The 21266-nt window shown below is 26.9% G+C and overlaps 1 protein-coding gene across 32 annotated transcripts in view; it reads left to right on the top strand.

Moving 5' to 3' along the window:
* Positions 1-21266, top strand: part of LOC123272474 (voltage-dependent calcium channel type A subunit alpha-1) — a 134442-nt gene that overhangs the window by 65820 nt on the left and 47356 nt on the right. For all 32 annotated transcript variants that reach the window (XM_044739284.1, XM_044739289.1, XM_044739294.1 and 29 more), the window contains 2 exons: positions 17254-17374; positions 20436-20824. In XM_044739284.1, the coding sequence (XP_044595219.1) occupies positions 17254-17374; positions 20436-20824 (510 nt within the window). The remainder of the gene's footprint in view (positions 1-17253; positions 17375-20435; positions 20825-21266) is intronic.

Below are 21266 nucleotides of genomic sequence, written 5' to 3'. Positions count from 1 at the left end.
AGATAAATAAAAAGTGATTCAACTTTTAAAAAATTAATTTTATAAAAATTTTTAGTTCAAAATGTTTCAGATTTTTGGTAAACAATCCAAGATTATTCTGATATTTTTTTTTTATTTTGTACCTTGAAAGAATAAAATTAAATAAAAATAATTGCCATTTAAGTTAGAGAAATTTCGGGTAAAATATTGTACATTGGTATTAGAAGAATTTGTTTATAGTTAAAAATATTTGTTAATATTTAACAAATAATTTATTAGAGACCACTTTTTACACAGAAAAAAAAATTAACTTGATTCAAGAGAAAAATTCTTGAACCAAGAATATAATTTTGAAGAGGATAATTGTCTTGAATCAAGACGAAAAATTCTTGAATTAAGTAAAATTGCCTTAAATCAAGAAAAATTTTCTTAAATCAAGAATTTTTCTACTCAAACCAGGAATATTGAGCTCTTCAAAAATATATACTTGATTCAAGAACATTTTTTTTCTGTGTAGTATTAAACAAATATTTCTTAGTATTTAAAATGATTTGTTTGTATTTAATAAATCTGATATTCATTTATTAAATATTAGTAAATCTTTTTAAATATTAAGAAATATTTGTTAAGGACTAAAAAGTGGTCTCTAATAAATGATTTGTTAAATATTAAAAAATATTTTTAACTATAAGCAAATCCTTCTATCAGTGTACTTAAAAAGATTTGTTAATATTTAATAAATGAGTATCAGATTTATTAAATCCAAACAAATAATTTTAAATACTAAGAAATATTTGTTTATTACTAAAAAGTGGTCTCTAATAAATGATTTGTTAACTGTTAACAAATATTTTTTAATACAAATAAATCCTCCTATCAGTGTAACGAAAAGTCGGTATAATAAAAAGTCCTGTTATATAAAACAACCAATAAGTAATTCTCCGAAACTGTCTACTTAAAAACTTAGTGACCTGTAGCAATTGAAGTGGCTGTGAAGTAAAACGGTATAGTTCAAGGATTTATTCCTCGGAAGGTAATAAGTAATAAGTTACCGTTTGACGACACCGACATTGTCTTTAACTAGGTGTGGCTAGCCTTTAGATATACATATCGTATATCTTAAGGATAGAAAGTAAAATAAAATATGAAGCTCTCAACCCGTGACTTTATGTCGCTTTTATCTTGCGTACTTTAATATCTGTTATAGATATATACATAATAAAATACCAGAGATATATTTGTGTGTCTGTCACCAGTCGGTAGCAAGCGTAGGTATTTTTAAACCGAATAAGAGAAAAAACCTTCGGCGAGCAGAGTCTTTTCATCATTAATTAATACACCAACCAGTACAGGGCAGTACACTCGGCACGCGGACGCCAATCGATTTTATTTACCATATTTTTTATTTTTATTTTATACTTGCCCTGTTTATTTTTGTTCTATTATATCGCAACATATTTTTATAAAAATAGACGGATTTTTTACAGTTTTGAATTTTGATTTTCAAAAAAAATTTGGACAGTTTTAAAAATTGAAAATGACAAGACAAAATAGAGAATAGAAAATAAAAAATTCGAATTAGAATGAGCTTTAATTGTCGAGGAAAATATCATCAAACGGCGTTAGGTCAAAAGCTTGAGCTTGTCATCTTGTATGCGGAAGTTGTGTTGTTCGTTATATAGTATAGTAAACTTGGAGCCCATTGTATGACACGAGACTTGTCCCGCAGTGCTTAATCTGCATTCCAATAGACAATTGTAAGACCTTTTGTCAAGGTGTTTAACTATAAGTCGTTGATTTTGTTAGTTCACTACATTCAGACATTCACTCACTTGAATTTCATTAATTATCATCCCCGTCAACACCTTTATTTTATTATTATTTATATTTATATCAATTGTCACCTTATTTTTATTATAACGTTATCATTCACGCAGTTAATATTATTATTATTGTTATTTAAAGAAAACTTTATTCATATATCAAGGTGACATATTTAAAGATTCCAAGTACGTACGTCACGCAATATTCTTGGCAAAGGATATGATTCATGGTTCTTAAAGTCTTCCAATTGCAGTGTGAATCCTAGAATCAAGGACTATCATTTTACGCCCACTTATCTCGCTCAACAACACAGTATAATATATTTTATCAGTATTATACTCATATGATTATTATTAATATTATAATATTGTTATAGTTTTTGAAATTTATTTTTTTTATTAGCGTCGATTTTTAATTTTATTAAGAAATTATTTTATTATAATTAGAACATTTAAATTCACTTGTTTAAATATTGTTGCTAAAATATATCATTAATAAATTATTAATAAAAAATAATACTAAATTAAAGGATTAGGAAGGCTTTAATTGATATTATAATTAATTTTTTTAATTTAATTGCATTATTAAAACTATACACATCGATTGACTTATTAAAGTTATTAACTACAATTAAATCATGATTTCGTCAGACAAAAATCACAAAAAAACTATTAGTAACTATATAAAACATTAAAAATAGAAGAAACCAATTATTTTTAATGAATTTTGTTCAACTCAGAATTCCAATTAGTAAGACTATAAATTTTTAAAATAATTCTTGTTAATTATTAAAACAAAATATCAGGCAAACTTTCACCAAAGAAAATATTAAATTTTTCAATGTAACTATTTTTCGGTTAAATAGACGAATATTAATGAATCTTTAAATTTACTCATTGTCACTAACAATTTGAATCATTAAATTAACTTGAATTTAAAATAAATTTACAGTAACTTGGACTTAAAAACAATTACAAACTACGAAGAATAATTTTATTAATTACAACTTCCTCAAACTTTATCATATCCCATTGATTTTTTTTTAAATTCAGTTTATGAATATAGTATTAAAGATGAAAAAAAAATAATAAGAAATTTAATTTCTTACAAATAAAGTTCTTACTAATTTTTTTCGTATCTCTCTTCCTATTTCCAGAATTTTAACTTTTAATTTAAGTCCACAGTTTTGAAAAACTAATTGCTAATTCAAAATACAAAAAAATCATACCTTTTTTTGTAGGAAATTCAATTTTCTACAAAAAAAAAAATCAATTTTTCCGGATCGTTCAAACTTAAGCCAAGAATCTCAATATAAAGCGGAAATAGAACAAATCTTCGATTAGAAACTCAAATAATCTTTGCATCAAACTAATGATATAAAATAACAATAATAATATCAAAACATAATAATTACCCACAGAGCAGACAATAATCAAGTATTCGCAAGGTGCAAGCAAGTGTAATCGAGTGTAATATATCTAGTATGCGGCTTTGTCAATAACCCACATGAGATTTAGCAGAGTTGATACAGTAGTATGTGGCTAAAGTACGTCAGACACACTCTCGAATTGGCGCAATGTCGATGACTCATCGTTTCTGATTCAATAGCGTTTCAATCGGTTATATATCGATATTATATCAACACATATTAGCGTCTTCTGGAATATAATACGTAATATAAATAGGGAAGCCAAATAAAGCTAATAAAAGATGACTTTAAACTTAGCGGTTCGCGTAAAGTGTGACGGCGCAAGTCGTGACACTTGAAGTAGCTGTGTGTCGGTATTCCATGCATCTCTCTCTGGCAACATTGTATCCGGTCTCTCGGTCGCTCCTACCTAGGAGCTAATACTCGTTCTTTCGCAGCTCACATCGATCCAGATTCCGAAATTCCAGCATTACCATCGAGTACTCTCACGCTCTGCAAGCACCCGCTCCAATGACGTCAGCCGCTCGTGGCCACTACATATTTCTATATTTATTCCCCAAACTTATAATAAATGTGCTTTATCTCTTCACCCATGTCACACTCGTCATCTTTCACATTTAAATCTAAAAGTTAACGTCGTTACAACTTTTAAATCCTCCTTTTATCGATTCCGAATATTTTATTTTACAAAAAAAAAAATTAATTTTTTTTTTACAAAACAGTCGCGAGCTTTTTTATGCGAATAAATAAAAATATTATAGAACTCTTAAGACTTATTTTGTCGTATCAATTTATAGTACTGGAGCTGAAGTGACGCAGGAAGAGATTTTATAGCAGAAAAAAAAATTCCGAGCAGAGAAGTGGGACGAGGGATGAGATAATATTGTCTTGTAAAATAGTACGTAGGTGGATTATTTAACCCAGCCGAGGAGCCTGCTAGTAACTCATTGATGCTTTCACTTTTTATCTTCATTAAACGCTATACTCAGCCAGATCATCGTCCTGAGAATCCTCGCAACTAGTAACTCGTAGGTGCCGGCTATTAGTCTTATCAATAAACCATCCCACCAATTGTTTGTCTTTCCAAGCTATCAAGAGATTAAGTTTCGATTTGCCTACGTGAGTTATTATTACATCAAAGTCATACCATTTAGTGGTTATCAATACGGTATGCAGTGGAAGTTAAGTATGTGAGTTTTAATTACTCAGTTCTTATAACTCACATACATGATATATCTACACAGAAAAAAAAATGTTCTTGAATCAAGTATATAATTTTGAAGAACTCAATATTCTTGACTTGAGTAGAAAAATTCTTGATTTAAGGAAATTATACTTGATTCAAGAATTTTTTGTCTTGATTCAAGACAATTACCCTCTTCAAAATTATATTCTTGGTTCAAGAATTTTTCTCTTGAATCAAGTTCATTTTTTTTTTCAGTGTATTCATTTATACCCTTGATATATTATCTATTTATTTTCCCACAAATTTTAATTATTTTAAACCGGTAAATGTACGACAATTAATTTATTTTTTTGTGTCATGAACTTTACAACAGATTAATAATCCAATAGTTTAATAATTACAGTATTTATTTTTATTCGGTCCATTTCAACGGAATGATGAACATGTTTTTTAAAACTTTAAAACCCAAAACAAATTAAAATGAAATTTCTGAAATTTAATTACAACTTACACATAACTTTTTTTATTTCATTTTTTAACTTTTCAAACTACTGGAGTATTCCACGACGCATAATGTAATGGTTATCTGACTCGCTAAAGTTTTATTATAATTAATTAAAAAAATAAATTTAATCAGTTTTTTTTTGTATCTGAGAGTTTTAAGAATTAGTTTAAAATTTTCTGAGCTAATTTTGCCCCATTAAAATGATAAATTTACAACAAAACACTAAAGTTATTTACAGTAGATATAAAAAAGGTACTTTTTGTCGCTAAAGAAAAGTTAAAATCTATATTTATTTGATACATAGCCGAAAGATAAAAACAAAAACGACAAATAATCATAGACAATAAGGTTAAATTTATTTAAACCGATTAAACAGTCAAGCGGAAGTATGAGTTCATCAACAAAAGGGTTAAGAAATAAACTAAATTAGTTAAATCTGATGGGACTGATTCAGCTAGTAGGCTTTGAAGTTCTCATGATGCTGATGCTGTCGTGACTGGGTAAATTTATCAGGGTAAAATTGATATCGAATCGTCGACAATAGAAAGGAGAACAATGCGCATCTTGAAGCTGCTGGGAGTAGTTCTATGCCAGGATAGAGCAGGTACCTGATAGAGTGAAAGATCTAGAGATTCCGAGCGAGAAAGGACGCAATATAACAAGAGATTGCCTGGTCAGGAGTTTAGAGCTTTTGTACAATATTCAATGTCGTCGGTTAAACTGATAATGATAGCCCATCAATCACTTTTATATTTCAATGTTACGCAGTTTCAATCAAGAATCTGTTCTGACGTTACTTTCGTCAAGTAAAGCTTTATTTTTTTTACAATTAATATTTTTATTTTTTTTTATTCTTGTATAAAACTTAAGATTTAATTTCTCAAGCAATTTTATTTAAATCTCAACTGACTATTAGTAAAATTACTCTTTAAAACATGTTTGTCTTTTCTGGAAAAATTTTCAAAATTTTTTACTGAACTCAGAAATTGTTATTATTATTTTGATTATTATTATTAAACAGAAAACTCGTGCAAACATTTTGTACAATATTCCGATCAAATAGCAAATATTTATACAATAATACAAAAATAAAACAGATATTTATTACTTCTATATTAAAAAAAAATATCTTCCGTAAATAAATATTTGTATTTACTAATTTTCATACAATATAAATAATCATTCGTATTTTTATCACAATATTGTGCAAAATAAAATTTTAATTTCGCTTTTTTTTTACCAAAATTTTGTTTAATTGTTTAATAATTGTAGAATGTATTTATTAATTACTTAAAAATTTTTTTAAATCTAAAAAAATCCTCATTATATTATGACGAAATAACACGCGCTGTACCTTCAATAAGCTTTGTATTGTTGCGTAACAAAATAACTGGTAAAGACAGCTCGACATAAAATAATTTCAATCATAATTATAACGATTAAACAATAAAATAATATAAAATTATTATAAATTTTTATTTTATATAAAATGCTATTTTAGTTTGAAAAATTAATTAATTAAACTAGGAAATAGTGAGAGCCTTATCAAACGCGTACAGATTCTCAATATAATAATAAGAGCTGACCTTCCTGACCTCTTTCGTACACTTGATAAAGCCTATTAAGATGCCCTTGGAATTAATTCTATCTCTTATATCCCTTATTTTTAAAAATCTCTACAGAATTTTATTTTATTTCATTTTTACCTTTTATTCTGCAGACATTTGATCCTTTCTATAATATTTATTTTTATCTCTTAGAATCTTCTTAACTACTCAAGACTAAGTTTTTTAAAATACCGACCGGGCAATTAAGCCAAAAGTACTTTATTCGTCCAGTCATTCAGATTTTTAATTGCCATTATTAAATAATCTGATATGAATTTGTTCTGCAAATAAAAATAACAGTAATTTTTCTAAATTAATTCATAACTTTCCACATTAAGCCCACCTTTTTATCGTCTTAATTATAACTCCATTACAAGATTGACATTAGGAATTAAATTACATTAGTACACACAAGGTCTCGTAATGTACTGTTTCCTGAGCAAATATCATAACGATACGAGTAAATAAATAATCCGTAACAGTAATAAGACGTATGGTCAACGTGTATTGGTATGATGCACGCAATTGCCGGAGGCATAGAGCTTTCTGAATACATGGTATAGTAGAAAAAATAAAAAGAATAATTACACGAAATATTAGAGCGTATGTAGTATAGCTGAGCAAGTACGCAGTAAATAGCGGGATGGACAGTGTTTACATTTCATCAATATTTATCTTAAAAATAAATGTCTCTGCGTTCCACAAAAATACACACACTAGTTTATTAAAAACTCATACACGCGTGTTATATCGTCGCCGTCTATAATACCTGCAGTTACGTTTTATTTTACTAATTTATAGACCAACCAAAAAGGTCACGCGGGGGCGTACTTTAGGCATTTAATATCAATAGAATTATTTACTTGACTTATAATTTTTCTTAGTTATAAATATCATTTATTTTATAATCAAAGTTCAATAGAACTTTAATAGAATTTATTAAAATAAATTTGTAAAAATTTTTATGGAAATAAAATTTATTTAAAATAATTTTTGACTATTTTTAATTAATAATTTTTTTAAGTTAAAAAAAATATTTTTCTTAATTAAAAAATTTTTGGTAAAAAAAATAAAATTTTTTGATTTTTTTTATTGAGCTGCAAGTTTTGATTCACAAAAAAAATTAACGTGATATAAATGACTAAATAATTCCATTCCGTCATATCAAAATATAAAAATTTCAGTCTTAGACACTACAAAAGTCTTGTAATTTTAAAATAACGTAGCAAATTAAAGCAAGAAATTGGGTGGATGCAGAAAGACAATACAATATAAAACACAATACGGGGTGCGCAAGCTCGACTAGAATCCCCGATCTGCGGGAAAACACGGTCTCTGTACACGTGCGCACTTACTGCAAGGTGAGACCTAACCGGTGGTCCGGTTTAGCTTCGTATAGTCTACATAACAGTCTTTTCTATGAATATGTGCATGTATAACTTAGTCTAGTAGTAGTAGTAGTAGTAGTTATAGTACAGAGTACAGCGGTGCTTAACTCAAAGTCGAAGCCGCTGCGTCGCCGTCGTGCTGTCGCGTATTTCCTGTCCTTCTCACAAACTTTCCTCTCTTTATTCCTCCAACAGCCGACAACCCTTACCTCATACGACGGGGTAACCGGTGCCATCCGTTGTCGTCGTAGTTGTCGTTATACTGACGTCACAGACCAAAATGGCGGCGGTCGCGTCGTCGTGACGTCATGTGGTCGCCGGGTGAGTCGTGGATTTATATTTTGTCGATGATACGCGTGTAAACTTTCAGAATCACTATTATGAATCGTCTTTACTACGGTAATTACTTTTTTTCACGTAATTTATTATTATTATTAATTATTAATTTAATTTTTTTAATAATTTATTTTTAGAATGTCGAGAGAAGGGAAAAAAATTTTTTTCATTAAAAATTTTCAAAAATATATTTTAACTTTTTTTTATCACTATTTAGAGAAAGAAAAAAATTTTTTCTGCTCTAAAATTTTTTTAACATGGTTAAAAAAATTTTAATCTTCCTAAAAAATTTTTTCCTTTTAATAAAATCTTCTAAAATGTTCAAAAAATGTATTTTAACATTATTTTGCGCTAAAAAAAAATCCAACTCTTTAAAAAGTTTTTTTTTGTCAATTTTATACTTTTGGATCAATATTTTGTTGATTTCCGAATAAAAAATTTCATGATAATTTTTTTTTTTTTCACTTTTTTTACAATTTTTTCGACAATTCAAAATTTTATCACTTTGAAGATAATTAAAAAAAAAATTGTAACATATAAATTTTTAAAAAACTTAGCATATCTCTATAAGAACCCTTTTTTGCGCTTTTCTCCTGAATTTATCTCTTAAATGCAAGCAAAAATTATAAAACAAATAAGTCATGAATGCTACAATGAAATGTCTATTAATTTATAGAAATATGGTTGTGATGTCCAAGCCAAAAAGCTTTTTAGTAACTGGCGTCGTGTGGACAAGTATAACAGACATGCGGAGTTGCCAAATGCTTGTCAGATGAAATTCTATTTATTTTAATGAAATTAAACTTTTTCAATTTTAATAGCTCGACTCTCCTAACGATCCACAAAACTAATATTTTTTTTAATTGATAAAAAAATAGTAAAATTCTAGTTAATAGAATTAACAAACTAATGAAATTTCTTGTTAAAACATCCAAGTGATATGATATTATCGACTGATATCTCTAATCTGATGCGAATCTCTCGGGTGAAAGTTAACGAGCCAGTTGAATGAAAAAAAAAGATGGGGGTCGCCGCAGTAACGAAATCCCTCGGGACCAGAGTATCAATTTTATTCTCAGTTTATTTTATTTTTATTTTTATTTAGATTTTATTCAAAGTTATTTTTCTCGCTATTTTACTTCCTTTATTTATACTTCATTTATTTATTCAAGTATTTTATTATAAGTAATAATTGAGTCAATTAAGAAGAAAAAAATTAAAACGGTAAAAAAAAATAATTATTACACGCGTAGGGAAAATAATTAAAATGATTATCAATTATCATCATCATTAACTAGTACGAGTATGAGCGATCGATTATAAGTAAACGATTGCAAAGTTCTAGCATTTGTATTTGTCATACTAATTATTGAAATCGATTACAATTACCGTTGGAGTTTAAATTTAAATTTAAATAATCGATGTAACTTTAAGAAATAAATTTTCTCTGGAAAGTTTTTTCTAATTTCAAATTTCATAAATCCTTTTAAGTAAAATTAGTTTGAAAAAATAGATTCGATTTTTCCTAAAATTAATTCAAAAGATATTTTTAAAAAATTGTTGATGGCTATTAATATGACAAATTAAACAAATAGGCCGTAATATTTAGTAATTTGATGGACAAAGCGTCAGCATGAGACGGACAGGACATAGATGAACAAAAAGACAATAACTCATTCTGAATTTAATGCTCGGATCGTACGCTGAAATCGAGTGTGGTCCTCATGACTTGATTCCGGTCCGTTGGACCTTGACCGATGCCGACGATGAATTAATTAATTACGCCGGAACAGCTCGACTATTAATTACGCAAACGCGTATTCCAATATATTCCCTATTTCTCGTTTGTTCCTCTGTTACGACTTTTATATCCACGACACACCAAATCATCCCCCGCGCACATCAAACATGCATATACCTACAATTTTTTTCTGAAAAAAACAGAAAAAAATAATCAACTCGAACCAAGAACATTTTGGTCTTTAATTTTAAATTAATATTATTAAAAAATTATAATTGAAAAAAAATAACTTTTTTATCGATGAATAATTTATTTTTAAATTAACCTAAAAAGTATTTTAATTTAATTATTAATTTATTAACTGAGTCTTTAATATTTTATGCTTAAATCGAAAAATAAATAAGTATTTATTGAAAAATTATTTTACTTTATTTTATTACTTAAAATGTTTCAATCAAAAACATCTTATTAAAAAAAAAAAAAAAAAAAAACAAAAAACAGAATTAATTTTCCCTTAAAAATTCTTCTCGTTTGAGTTAAATTCACGTGTGTTAGATTTACTACATACTTCGAAATTTTTATCGAGACAATAAAGTGGGAATATTGCTTTTTAACGACATGTATTTTATGAAGCGACTGACAGGGTAAATTATTTAAAATACATAATTTAATTATCCATATACTTTAGCAATTTTATTTAAAGTCAAATGTGAAATAAAATTTTAAAAATAATTGTTTAGATAAATAAAAACTGCTCCAACTTTTAAAAAATTAATTTGATAAAAATTTTGGAGTTCAAAATGTTTCAAAAATTAAATTTGCTTTTTGGTAAACAATTCAAAATTATTCTTGTATTTTTTTTTGCACATAAACAAAAATAATTAAAATTTCAGCCTAAAAAAAAGCTAAAATTCAAAATAATTACTATATTATGCATGTCAAATTTTAGACAGTTTTTTCTTGCAGAGTATAAATATCTAAACATTATCAGGTAATTTACAGAGGCATGTCGAAACCGAGTGAAACATAAACCACACAACACATTATATAACTAATGACAGTGACATTAAATTAAACATAGTCAAAATTACGCGAATACCTCGGGTATTTTACCTAACTATTATAGTTATAACAATAACAACAATAATTGCAATTCTGTGTAACATCCGCGCGTTGACGGGCTGTTAGAGTACTCAGTCTGCACATATGACTAAATATGTAACGCCCAAGTATCCTAGGCATAAGTATAGATATGAATAAAATATTTATCTATGACAACTTATATAATAATTTAGTACAACATTCACGTACTGCACAATCTGTCACCACACTCGCTCAACACATTTATTATATGATAAATAATTATTCATTTATTTATTTATTTATTTATTTATGGACACGGTGATTAATTTAGCAAGTTAAGATGAATTGAGACTGGAGATTCATTATCATTAGTATTAATAAAAAGTATAAAGTATGAAGTAATAACAGCTCAAAGATTAATGACGGAATGATGTAGTTAAGTATAAGTGTAAGTAAGAAAATATCGGTCCTTACAATTAGTCACGTAATACAGTATTTTATATAAACTTTTTTACGACTATGCCTTTTGAGATGCTCTGAGTAAAAGACTTCCAGATTATAAATTATAATTATTATTATCCTTTGAAAATCTCATAACGAGTGAGCTGGGAGGTAAGAAAATAAAAGAGACCGTCTCGTTGAGAGACTTCAGATAATATACCCAGGGGACTCAACTACAACCATTTTCAAATAAATAATATTCCAATCATATTATTAGACTGTCTGCTTTTTTTTTTTTTTTTATTTATCTTCATTTTACAGTTATTTAATAAAGTTACGGTTTATGGTATTTTGCTCGTTGATTTCATCATTATAAAAATACTTTTTTATTAAAAGCTTAAGAATTTTTTAGAATTTCACTTTTATACTTTTAACATTTATAATTTAAATTTTTTTGTAAAGTTCATTAAAAATATTAAAAAATTTTGTTTCATCAGAAAATGACAATTTTTAGAATTATGACTAAAAAAAAATTTTTTTTTAATTCTATTTTTTATAAATTAAAAAAAATATAATTGTTGTTCATTAGAAATATTAAAAAAATTTTTTTCATCAGAAAATGACAATTTTTATAATTTCGACTAAAAAAAATTTTTTTTTAATTCTATTTTTTATGAATTAAAAAAAATTTAATTGTTTACAAAAAGTTAATCATAATACAAACAATAACCAAAGTTACTGCAAAATGTATGATTTATTTTTTACAATGAATACATTCAAGGTAGCCGTTAAAAAAAATATAAAATGATACCTCTATGTCACAAAAGAAGAATAATTAAACTCTAACACAAAAAAAAAACATTCACATAATATAAAGAGAGTTTAAAAACTTAAATTGCTGATACACTTTACCTTTCATACTCGAGTTACTTTGCCGTTGATATGTAACTTATAGTTTGCAGTGGATTTTGATGTGCCGACAATGAAACTCACATATTATTGTACCATTATCATTATCATTATTATTCAAATAAAGTCGGAATGGACAATGCTTTTGTCTGTTTGTCTTCTTTTCTACTATTTCACAATTTACGTATGTTTACATTTAATTTAGTAAATAAATTTCCATGAAATTTAAACATATTGTTTGTTCTCATAAACACTATCAAAATTTATAACTCGACATATTTTTTTCTTAAATTTTTAAATACAAAAAAACTATAAATTTTTAGTGCAAAAAATATTAAAAAAAATTTCCACGTATAAAAATCCAGCGATTGTCAATCTCACGATGTTAAAAAAAAGTACAGGTTCGATCGATTAGTGCTCAGTGACCTGGAAACCTTTCCTTATGGGTCATCGAACGTCTCTTACCTTGGTTAAAAAAACTATCCGAATCGACAAGCTAAATTCGGGTTTTGTGATTTCGGTTAATTTTCTGTGAATTTATTTAACGGTTGTGACTTTTAAATACTTTATAAATAGGATATTCGGGAAATGGGAGTCGATGTCATCCTCGGGGCTCAATATAATATTATCATTTATCATGTATAATAAAAAAGATGAAATATGAAATATGAAAGGAGCAAATCTTGTCAAGGAAACTGTTGGAAGGCTAGCCGGTTGCGGACACTGCGGAGAAAACCACAGGATTTCCAGCAGACTTACCACAATCCCTTTAAATCTTTTTAAATTTAAAACTGGAAAAGACGATAATAATAAGAGACACCACCAGCATCTAGATTTATATATCTATTTATGGTTTTATCTTAATCGCCGGAGGGTGAAAACTGTTAATTAAAATTTATTATTCTTTAATATTTGTCTCAGTATCTTTATTTGCGTAATTATAATTATGATATATGAAAAAACTCCTTTTATTATTAAGAAATCGTGGAGTGTTTGATATCATCCCCATGGAAATAATATATATTTTGGATATATTAAAAATATATGTCATTTTATATTTTGAATATAAATAAAATATCTTTATTATATAAGGTAAAAGCCCCAATATATGATCATATACTGGTACATGATCATATATTGGGGCTTTTACCTTACGTGAAATATATAAAAATATATTTCACGTATATTTCAAATATATTCTAATTACAGTACTTTTGGCCGTTTTTTGTTATATAAAAAATATATTTCTGATATAAGAAAAATATACGCAAAATATATTTTTTTGTATGATAAATATAAATGTCGAATATATAAAAAATATACTCAGAATGTATTTTAAATATTAGCAGCTTTATATAATGAAAATATTTTTCAAACTCATGAATTAGATCTTTGTGCCTGTGTGTCTGAATTTCTGCGAATTACTGCGAATTCTCATGAATTAGATCTTTACAGTTGTAAATATCTTACGCTGAAAAAAATTAATTGTGAAAATTTTATTGATAAAAGATATATTTTTGATAATTATCAAGAATTTTGTTGTCAAAGAAATTAATCAAATTGATCGAAATAGTTTTTATTTAATTTAAATAGAGCTGTCCATATATATTTACTTAGTCAGACATTCTAAAGTCGTCAAGCTGATATAAAAAAATAGAAACGTGGAAAATCAAGTACTATAAATTTTATAATATTCAAGAATTTTTAGCCTTAATTTAAAACAATTAAACTTTTCAAAATAATATTCTTAGTTTTTAAATTGTTTTCTTTAATCAAGTCAATATTTTTTGAGTCTCATGAGTCATAAAGGATAATTTACATAATATATAAAGATATTTTGGTAAAAATTGCTATTAAATTAAGTAAATAACAGCGACTTATTTTGAGTATACTGTTAGAAAGTAAAGTAATTGGCCCGCTTATGTATATTATATGAGTATGGGATTGTGTTCGAAGTTAAAATTTTCCTGGATAGAATCACGCGAGAGCACTTTACGACAGAATTTGCATCCCCCTGAGGCCCGAGGCTATGCGACGCGGGAAATAATAGTATAAGACTAACGTGTTAGATAAGTTTTATCGACGAAAGGATAGGATCAATTATTTATTGATAGTTTCGAAGTTTTGGCTTATTGTGATCGGGATATTAGAGCATTAACTTCCACAGAATTTTTTAATAATTTCATTCCGTTATTTAACATAATAAATACTGTAAGTACAACTGCAATTGTGTTACATTAACAATTTGATAATACAGCAACTACTGACTTCATTACAACAGTAATTACCTAATTACCATCAAAGCGCGGAAATTCCGACAAACTTTTTGTCTCTGTAAACTGGATAGTCCTGTGTTACTTATTCTCATTACTAGAGTGAGTGAGTTTGTATTTTTTTAATGCTTCAGATTGAATTTTTAAGACTTGCTAAATTATAATTGAAGGTTCAATTATCTTTCTTCAATTTTTTCACTTGATTTATATTTTTAAAAAATAATATTTACATATTTTTTTTGCATAATTATCTGAAAAATTTTAATTATTTAAACGAAATTAATCCCAAATTTTTAATTTCAATTTTAAAATTCTGTTATTTGGTGTTTTGATCATTATTTTTATTTAATATTACTTTAATGAATATAATGTTTAATTTTCACTAAAAAAATAATTAAAAAATTAAAAAATTAACATTATAAGTAATTAAAAAAATGAAAACTTGAACCCAACAATTAATTAGATAGTTAATAGACAATTTGTAATCTATTTTTATAAAAAAAAAATGATTAGTTCAATTACGGGGTAGTTTTTTGTTCTCTATCTAATGAATGATTTAGTGTACGGGTAAAAAAATTAATCTCTTGAATATTTAAAAGAGGTCATTCAGATCAATGTCCCAATGGTACAATTTCCTCGGCTAATTTAAAATAATTACGTAGGTAGTATCTAGAATGCAGAAGCAAACATATTTAAAAGTTTAATAAAATTTCAGTAGCATTAGTTGGTAAAACAATTAAACCGGGGCAGTTAAAAGTAAAAGCCTAAAAATAAAAATGACATGTCTATTATATTTAATAGGAAAGATTCTCGAGCAAATAAATTTATTTAAAAAGTTAGCTCATCGTGATCGGTTACCGGAGAACGAAAAGCACTTAGAATATTAAACGTCGTAGCGGGTCGCGTAATCGTCGCGGCTGTACAACCAATTTATTTAACAAAGGACCGTTGCGCTCACGCTATGCTGTGAGTTGTGAGCTGCGAGCTGTGGGTGAAACAAAAGGGTGCTCTATTGGTTAAAAATAACCCAAATTATCGGGTATGAATTACTCGAGGCCACTGCCGAGTAAGCGACAAGCAATTAATAATAAAAATAATAAAAAGAGTCCAGTCTGAATCTTAGTCTTGAGAGCTAGTAGGTAAACTGCCGACATAATCATCAGCAATGAGCAATCAGTATATAAACCTTAAGTGAAGTGAAAATGATTGGAGTTTTCAGAAATAGATGAAGGGAAATTTGGAAAATCCAAAAGTACACACCTCCTAACGCTTATTTAATTTTTAAGAAAATAATAAGACGTATTACCGACTTTTAAAATAAACGGGGATTTATAAAATTGTGCTTTGATTTTGTAATCAAATATTTCGCGGCATTCTCATATCATTAAATTATATCGTATTTAATTATACAGCCATCTGCAATACAAAATTGATGTGATTCTGAAGCTAATAAAAAAAAAAAAAAAAAAAAAAAAATACGGACCAAAAATTGAAATATTTTTCTCAAAATAGCAACATAAAATAATAATAATTATTATTAAAGATATTTATTGACATATTTAAATTTGTACATCAGTTCTTGCAACTGCAGGATTGTAATTAAATGTATAATACGTTTACAATTCCTCGCGAATTTTGCTTAATTGTATTAAATATTGTTTGTTATTATAAATTTATATAATTTTTACATGTTTAGTTATTGTTTTATTTCTTAAGTAAAAAATTTTTATTAAAAAATCTAAATAAATATAAGTTATGCCTCATAAAATAATTATTTAGAGTATGTTCTTGATTTATTTTGACTCATATTATCCTATAAGTGCAATATAGTTGTGATAGAAGTATTTTAAGAGCACAAAATTGCTTAGCCTTCAGAAGTCATGAATTATGAGGCGTGCAATAATTTATTTTTTTATTTTCTCTTAAATTTTCGATCTAACTTTAATATTTATCTCATTTTTTACAGTTTATTGCTCTTTCTTTTTATTACTACTGTCTTGTTTATTGTTAGGGCCAATTTTTCAATCAATAATTAAAATTTAATTATCATTGTTAATACATGAACGAAAAACTGGCTCATGATTTAGGATTCTAAGTCATCAAAATTTAGGTTGACGAATTTATTAAAGAGTTTTATCATTATAAATCTTTAATTGTGTCATCAATTTTTTAAAATTGTAAAGAAAAATATTTCAATTTATCATAACAAGATTCTATTGAAATAAGAACTTTTAAAAAGATTAATTCTTAAAGTAAAATAACAAACATTGAGCAGTAGAAAGTCTGGATGCATCGATGCAATCTCGTTCTGTATAATCTGAATGGGAGTGTATCTGAGCATACTTTTTCACCGATTCTAGGTCGTCACACCGGTACTGGTTGTATTACCAACAACAAAACAACAATGTCTGGATGTCCTCGATTTTCGTTTACTTTCTGTTCTTTATTTTTTATTTTTGATCCCTTGAGACGGAGGCTGGAGATGAAGTAGCTTTTTGTAGGCATTTAACTCTGAACGATGGCATTATAGATGTTTTTGGTTGATGCTTCAGGTTGGCAGCAGCGCAAGAGGCGGCACAAAGGGACCCTGGATACGCGAGTCAGTACAGGAGAAGGCAGCAGAGGTCGGCCGGACTGAGTGGTCTCGGTGACTGGGCTAGCTTTGGAGGGGAGGTAAGATTAATATTTAAATTCTAAATCATCTATTAAGTATTTTTTTCCATAAAAAGTATAAAAATCAAAATTTTTAAATATTTATTTTTTTTTTTTTCAAAAAATTTTACTAATTAACAAATTGAAATTTCAATAACAAAAATTATGTGATTGTTCAAAAAAATTACAAGTATTATTTTTATAAATTAAACTATTGCGAACTAATAAAAAAATAGACGTTGATAATTGTTTAAAATAAATTCTGAATATTATTTTTATCAATTGAAGTTTTGTCTTTATTTTATACTTAAATTATTTTAATTATATTCTTTATTAAAAAATTTAAATAAAAAAAAAAAAAAACAATCTCTTTATTGTTAACTTTAAATAAAAAAGTCAGTTAAAAATTAATAAAAAATGACAACTGTTAATTACGTGTTAATCACAATAATATCATTGGACCAAAATGAAAATTCTCAAATAAAAGTGGATTGGTTTATAAATATAGCTGATCTATAAATATGTAGTTATTAGCGCAATTGAATTCAATTGCTACTCAGAGTTATTCGATATAAATAGTACGTGTGGCAATAATAATCTATACAATCATAAATCCCTAACTACTAAATCTAAAAATACCTCCACATATCAATGATAATCTCGGTGATAAATTAATATCCTTTGTTATCGTTCGTTGAAATTATATTTCAAAATTGGGATCACGTATATTGTATACTCAAAGAGTAATTATCTAGATTTAAAAAAACTTTATTTCCTCGACGAACTTTTTATTATTTCGATATTCAAAATTTGTCGATAAATAATTGAAGTAAAGAGGACTTTTATTCATTAAAATGAAATATCTATTTTATAAATCGATAAAATCGAGTTTGGTGTACTGTCGAGTAGCTTGTATCGTTTTTATAAACATTGATAGTCAATCCAGGCTTCACAAAGTCAAAGTGAATCAATATGTAACAAAATGCATATTCAAATATCCGCTTAACATGTAACTTTATAAACTTTGAATTTCTGTTCATTTTAGCTCTGTTTTATTTCAAATATCTCATTGTTTTTATCTCTATTTATTTTCACTTTTGTTATTTTTTTTAATTAATCTCTTAACAACCCGCCAATAACATCTATTGTATAAGAAATTCAATGTGTAATATTTACATAACAATATTTAAATATTAAATTATTATTGTAAATATTTACTCACGAGATTGCTATATCATTACCGCGGCTTATAAAGTTAAAATACAAAAATTAAATATAATCGAATAATTTTATTAATTATAAAAATAAATTATTATTGTGAAAAAAAATTTTTTTTAATTAAAAAATTCAATATAAATTATCTAAATAATATTTTGAATATAATTAAATTTTTTTTTATCGAAAATTTTATTTCTAATGAATTTAAAAAAAATTTTTAATTTGTAAAAAAAAGGGTTCTAAAAAATGAAAAGACAATTTAAGACTTTAATAATTATTATTATAATTTTTATCAGCTGGATTAAACTGAAAAATATTTCTATTAATTATAAAACAACAACAATAATTTATTAATTTTCTCAACCTCATAAACAGAAAAAAGTCAAACTAGTTTAAAAGTTAAAATTCTCAGTCACCTACCTAGCGTAAAAGTTCATCCGAGGATTCATTTATAGAGATAAAAAACGCAACAATTTAGCTGGAGGGAAGCTGGAAAGGTTGAAGCCCATCGAATGAGTTAACAGAAAGTCAAAGCGGAAATTTAACATCCGCGAATTTATCCGTGGAAAAAGTTACTGGTTTACATAACTTTGATCATTTGAAGCATCAGCCACTAAATAAATTATAATTTTCACTATTACTTAGTACCTATCGCAGTTTATTCTGCCGCTCCATAATCTAGCGTCTAGAATCTAGAATTTAATTTACATCGTTAATAAATTAATTAAAAATGAATAAAGTTTTTTGAATAAACTTGCGTTAATTATTAATTATAGTTTAAATACAATATCGAAGGTAATTTCAGAATCTATAGTTCCTTTAATTTCTCACTTTAGTAAAATGCTTTTGAAATGCTCTTGTCTGAGAACAGTGATAAACTTTTACTGAATGTGATCTCGTTCCAAGGTAACTCGAGCCAACTACCAGGTCATTATTGCACTAAATCTATTGTCGCTTCGACCAAAACTTTCCTGTGTATCACGTAAACTTCTCCGAGCAAATATGTATTCTATAGTTTCATAATCATAACAATAATAATTTTGTTATTGATAGTTATAATGCATAATCAAACTATAGATTAACAGTTATATAATAAAAATAATGATAATAATAATATCCGAGAAAAAATTTTTATGGTTAAATTTGGTATCATTGGAAAAGTTTTGACTTGAATTTGTACCTTTTCAAGGTTTCATATCATTCTCACCAATAGTCAATTTATGATGATAAATATTTAGGTTGCATTCGAAAATGCGTTATCTCTAGATTCATAATTAATAAATGACCTTATATCTCGTGAACTATTGACATTTTTAAAGATATAAGCTCATTATGATGTTATATTCATCAAGACCTTTCATTTGAGTACCCACATCAATTTTTCATATATTTTATATATTTATATATATTATATATATGTATATATGAAAAATATATCAAAAATGCATGTGGGTACTCAAATGAAAACTCTTAATGAGTGTAACATCAGGATGAGCTTATATCTTTAAAAAAGTCAATATTTAAGAAAGTACAGTGCAATTTAACAAAATTAAAAACGACCTTGAATCTTGTGAACTATTGACATTTTTAAAGATATAAGCTCATTTCGATATTACACTCATCAAGACCTTTCATTTAAGTACCCACATCAATTTTTCATATATTTTATATATTTATATATATTATATATATGTATATATGAAAAATATATCAAAAATGCATGTGGGTACTCAAATGAAAGCTCTTGATGAGTGTAACATCGAAACGAGCTTATATCGTTAAAAACGTCAATATTTAAGAAAGTACAGTGCAATTTAACAAAAGTCATTATTTAATAAAAAAAAAAATTAATGATTGTTTTCAGTCACCTGGTCTGGTGGTCATGCCGGCAGGCCGGGATCAAGGGGGAGGGGCGGCTGGCGCGGGTTCTAAGGGACCCTCGTCGTTGTTTATCCTTTCGGAGGACAACTGCATACGTAAGCACACCCGTTTCATAATCGAGTGGCCGCCCTTCGAGTACGCCGTCCTTCTAACCATCATCGCCAACTGCGTGGTGCTCGCCCTCGAGGAACATCTGCCCAAGCACGACAAGACCATCCTGGCCCAGAAGCTCGAGTCGACGGAGATATACTTCCTCGGAATTTTCTGTGTCGAAGCGAGTCTCAAGATCCTGGCCCTGGGGTTTGTTCTGCACCGCGGCTCTTATCTCAGGAACATCTGGAACATCATGGATTTTTTTGTCGTCGTCACTGGGTGAGTTCATTGCCTTTTCATTTTTTTTTTTACTTACTCTTTCGAATCACCGATCAGAGAAAAGATTTTTTTTATTTTCTTTTAAAAGAATGTTATTAAAAAAAAATCTTTTTCATTTTTAAAATCAATTAATTAATGATTGATTACAATTTCTCAGTAAATAACTTTTTTTTCTCTGATTTTTTAATTATTGAAATTAAATTTACTTCCTACAGTCTGAGGAATCAAGTGGTATAAGTAAATAAATACTCCGTCTGATTTAAAAAGCTCATTTTATTTTAATCAATTAAAATTTTAATTAAATTATTAATTATTAATTATTTAAGGAAATTATTAGATCGTAAACATAATAATTGTTTATAATTTTTAAGTAAAATGAGATAATATTTTTTTTTAAGTAATAATTTTCATTATTTTATTTTTTTCATAGTTTAAAAATGGA

Source organism: Cotesia glomerata, linkage group LG10, assembly GCF_020080835.1.
Source record: "Cotesia glomerata isolate CgM1 linkage group LG10, MPM_Cglom_v2.3, whole genome shotgun sequence".
Taxonomy (NCBI): domain Eukaryota; kingdom Metazoa; phylum Arthropoda; class Insecta; order Hymenoptera; family Braconidae; genus Cotesia; species Cotesia glomerata.
Note: the sequence above shows the minus strand (reverse complement) of the source record. Positions and strands in the feature narration are given on the sequence as shown.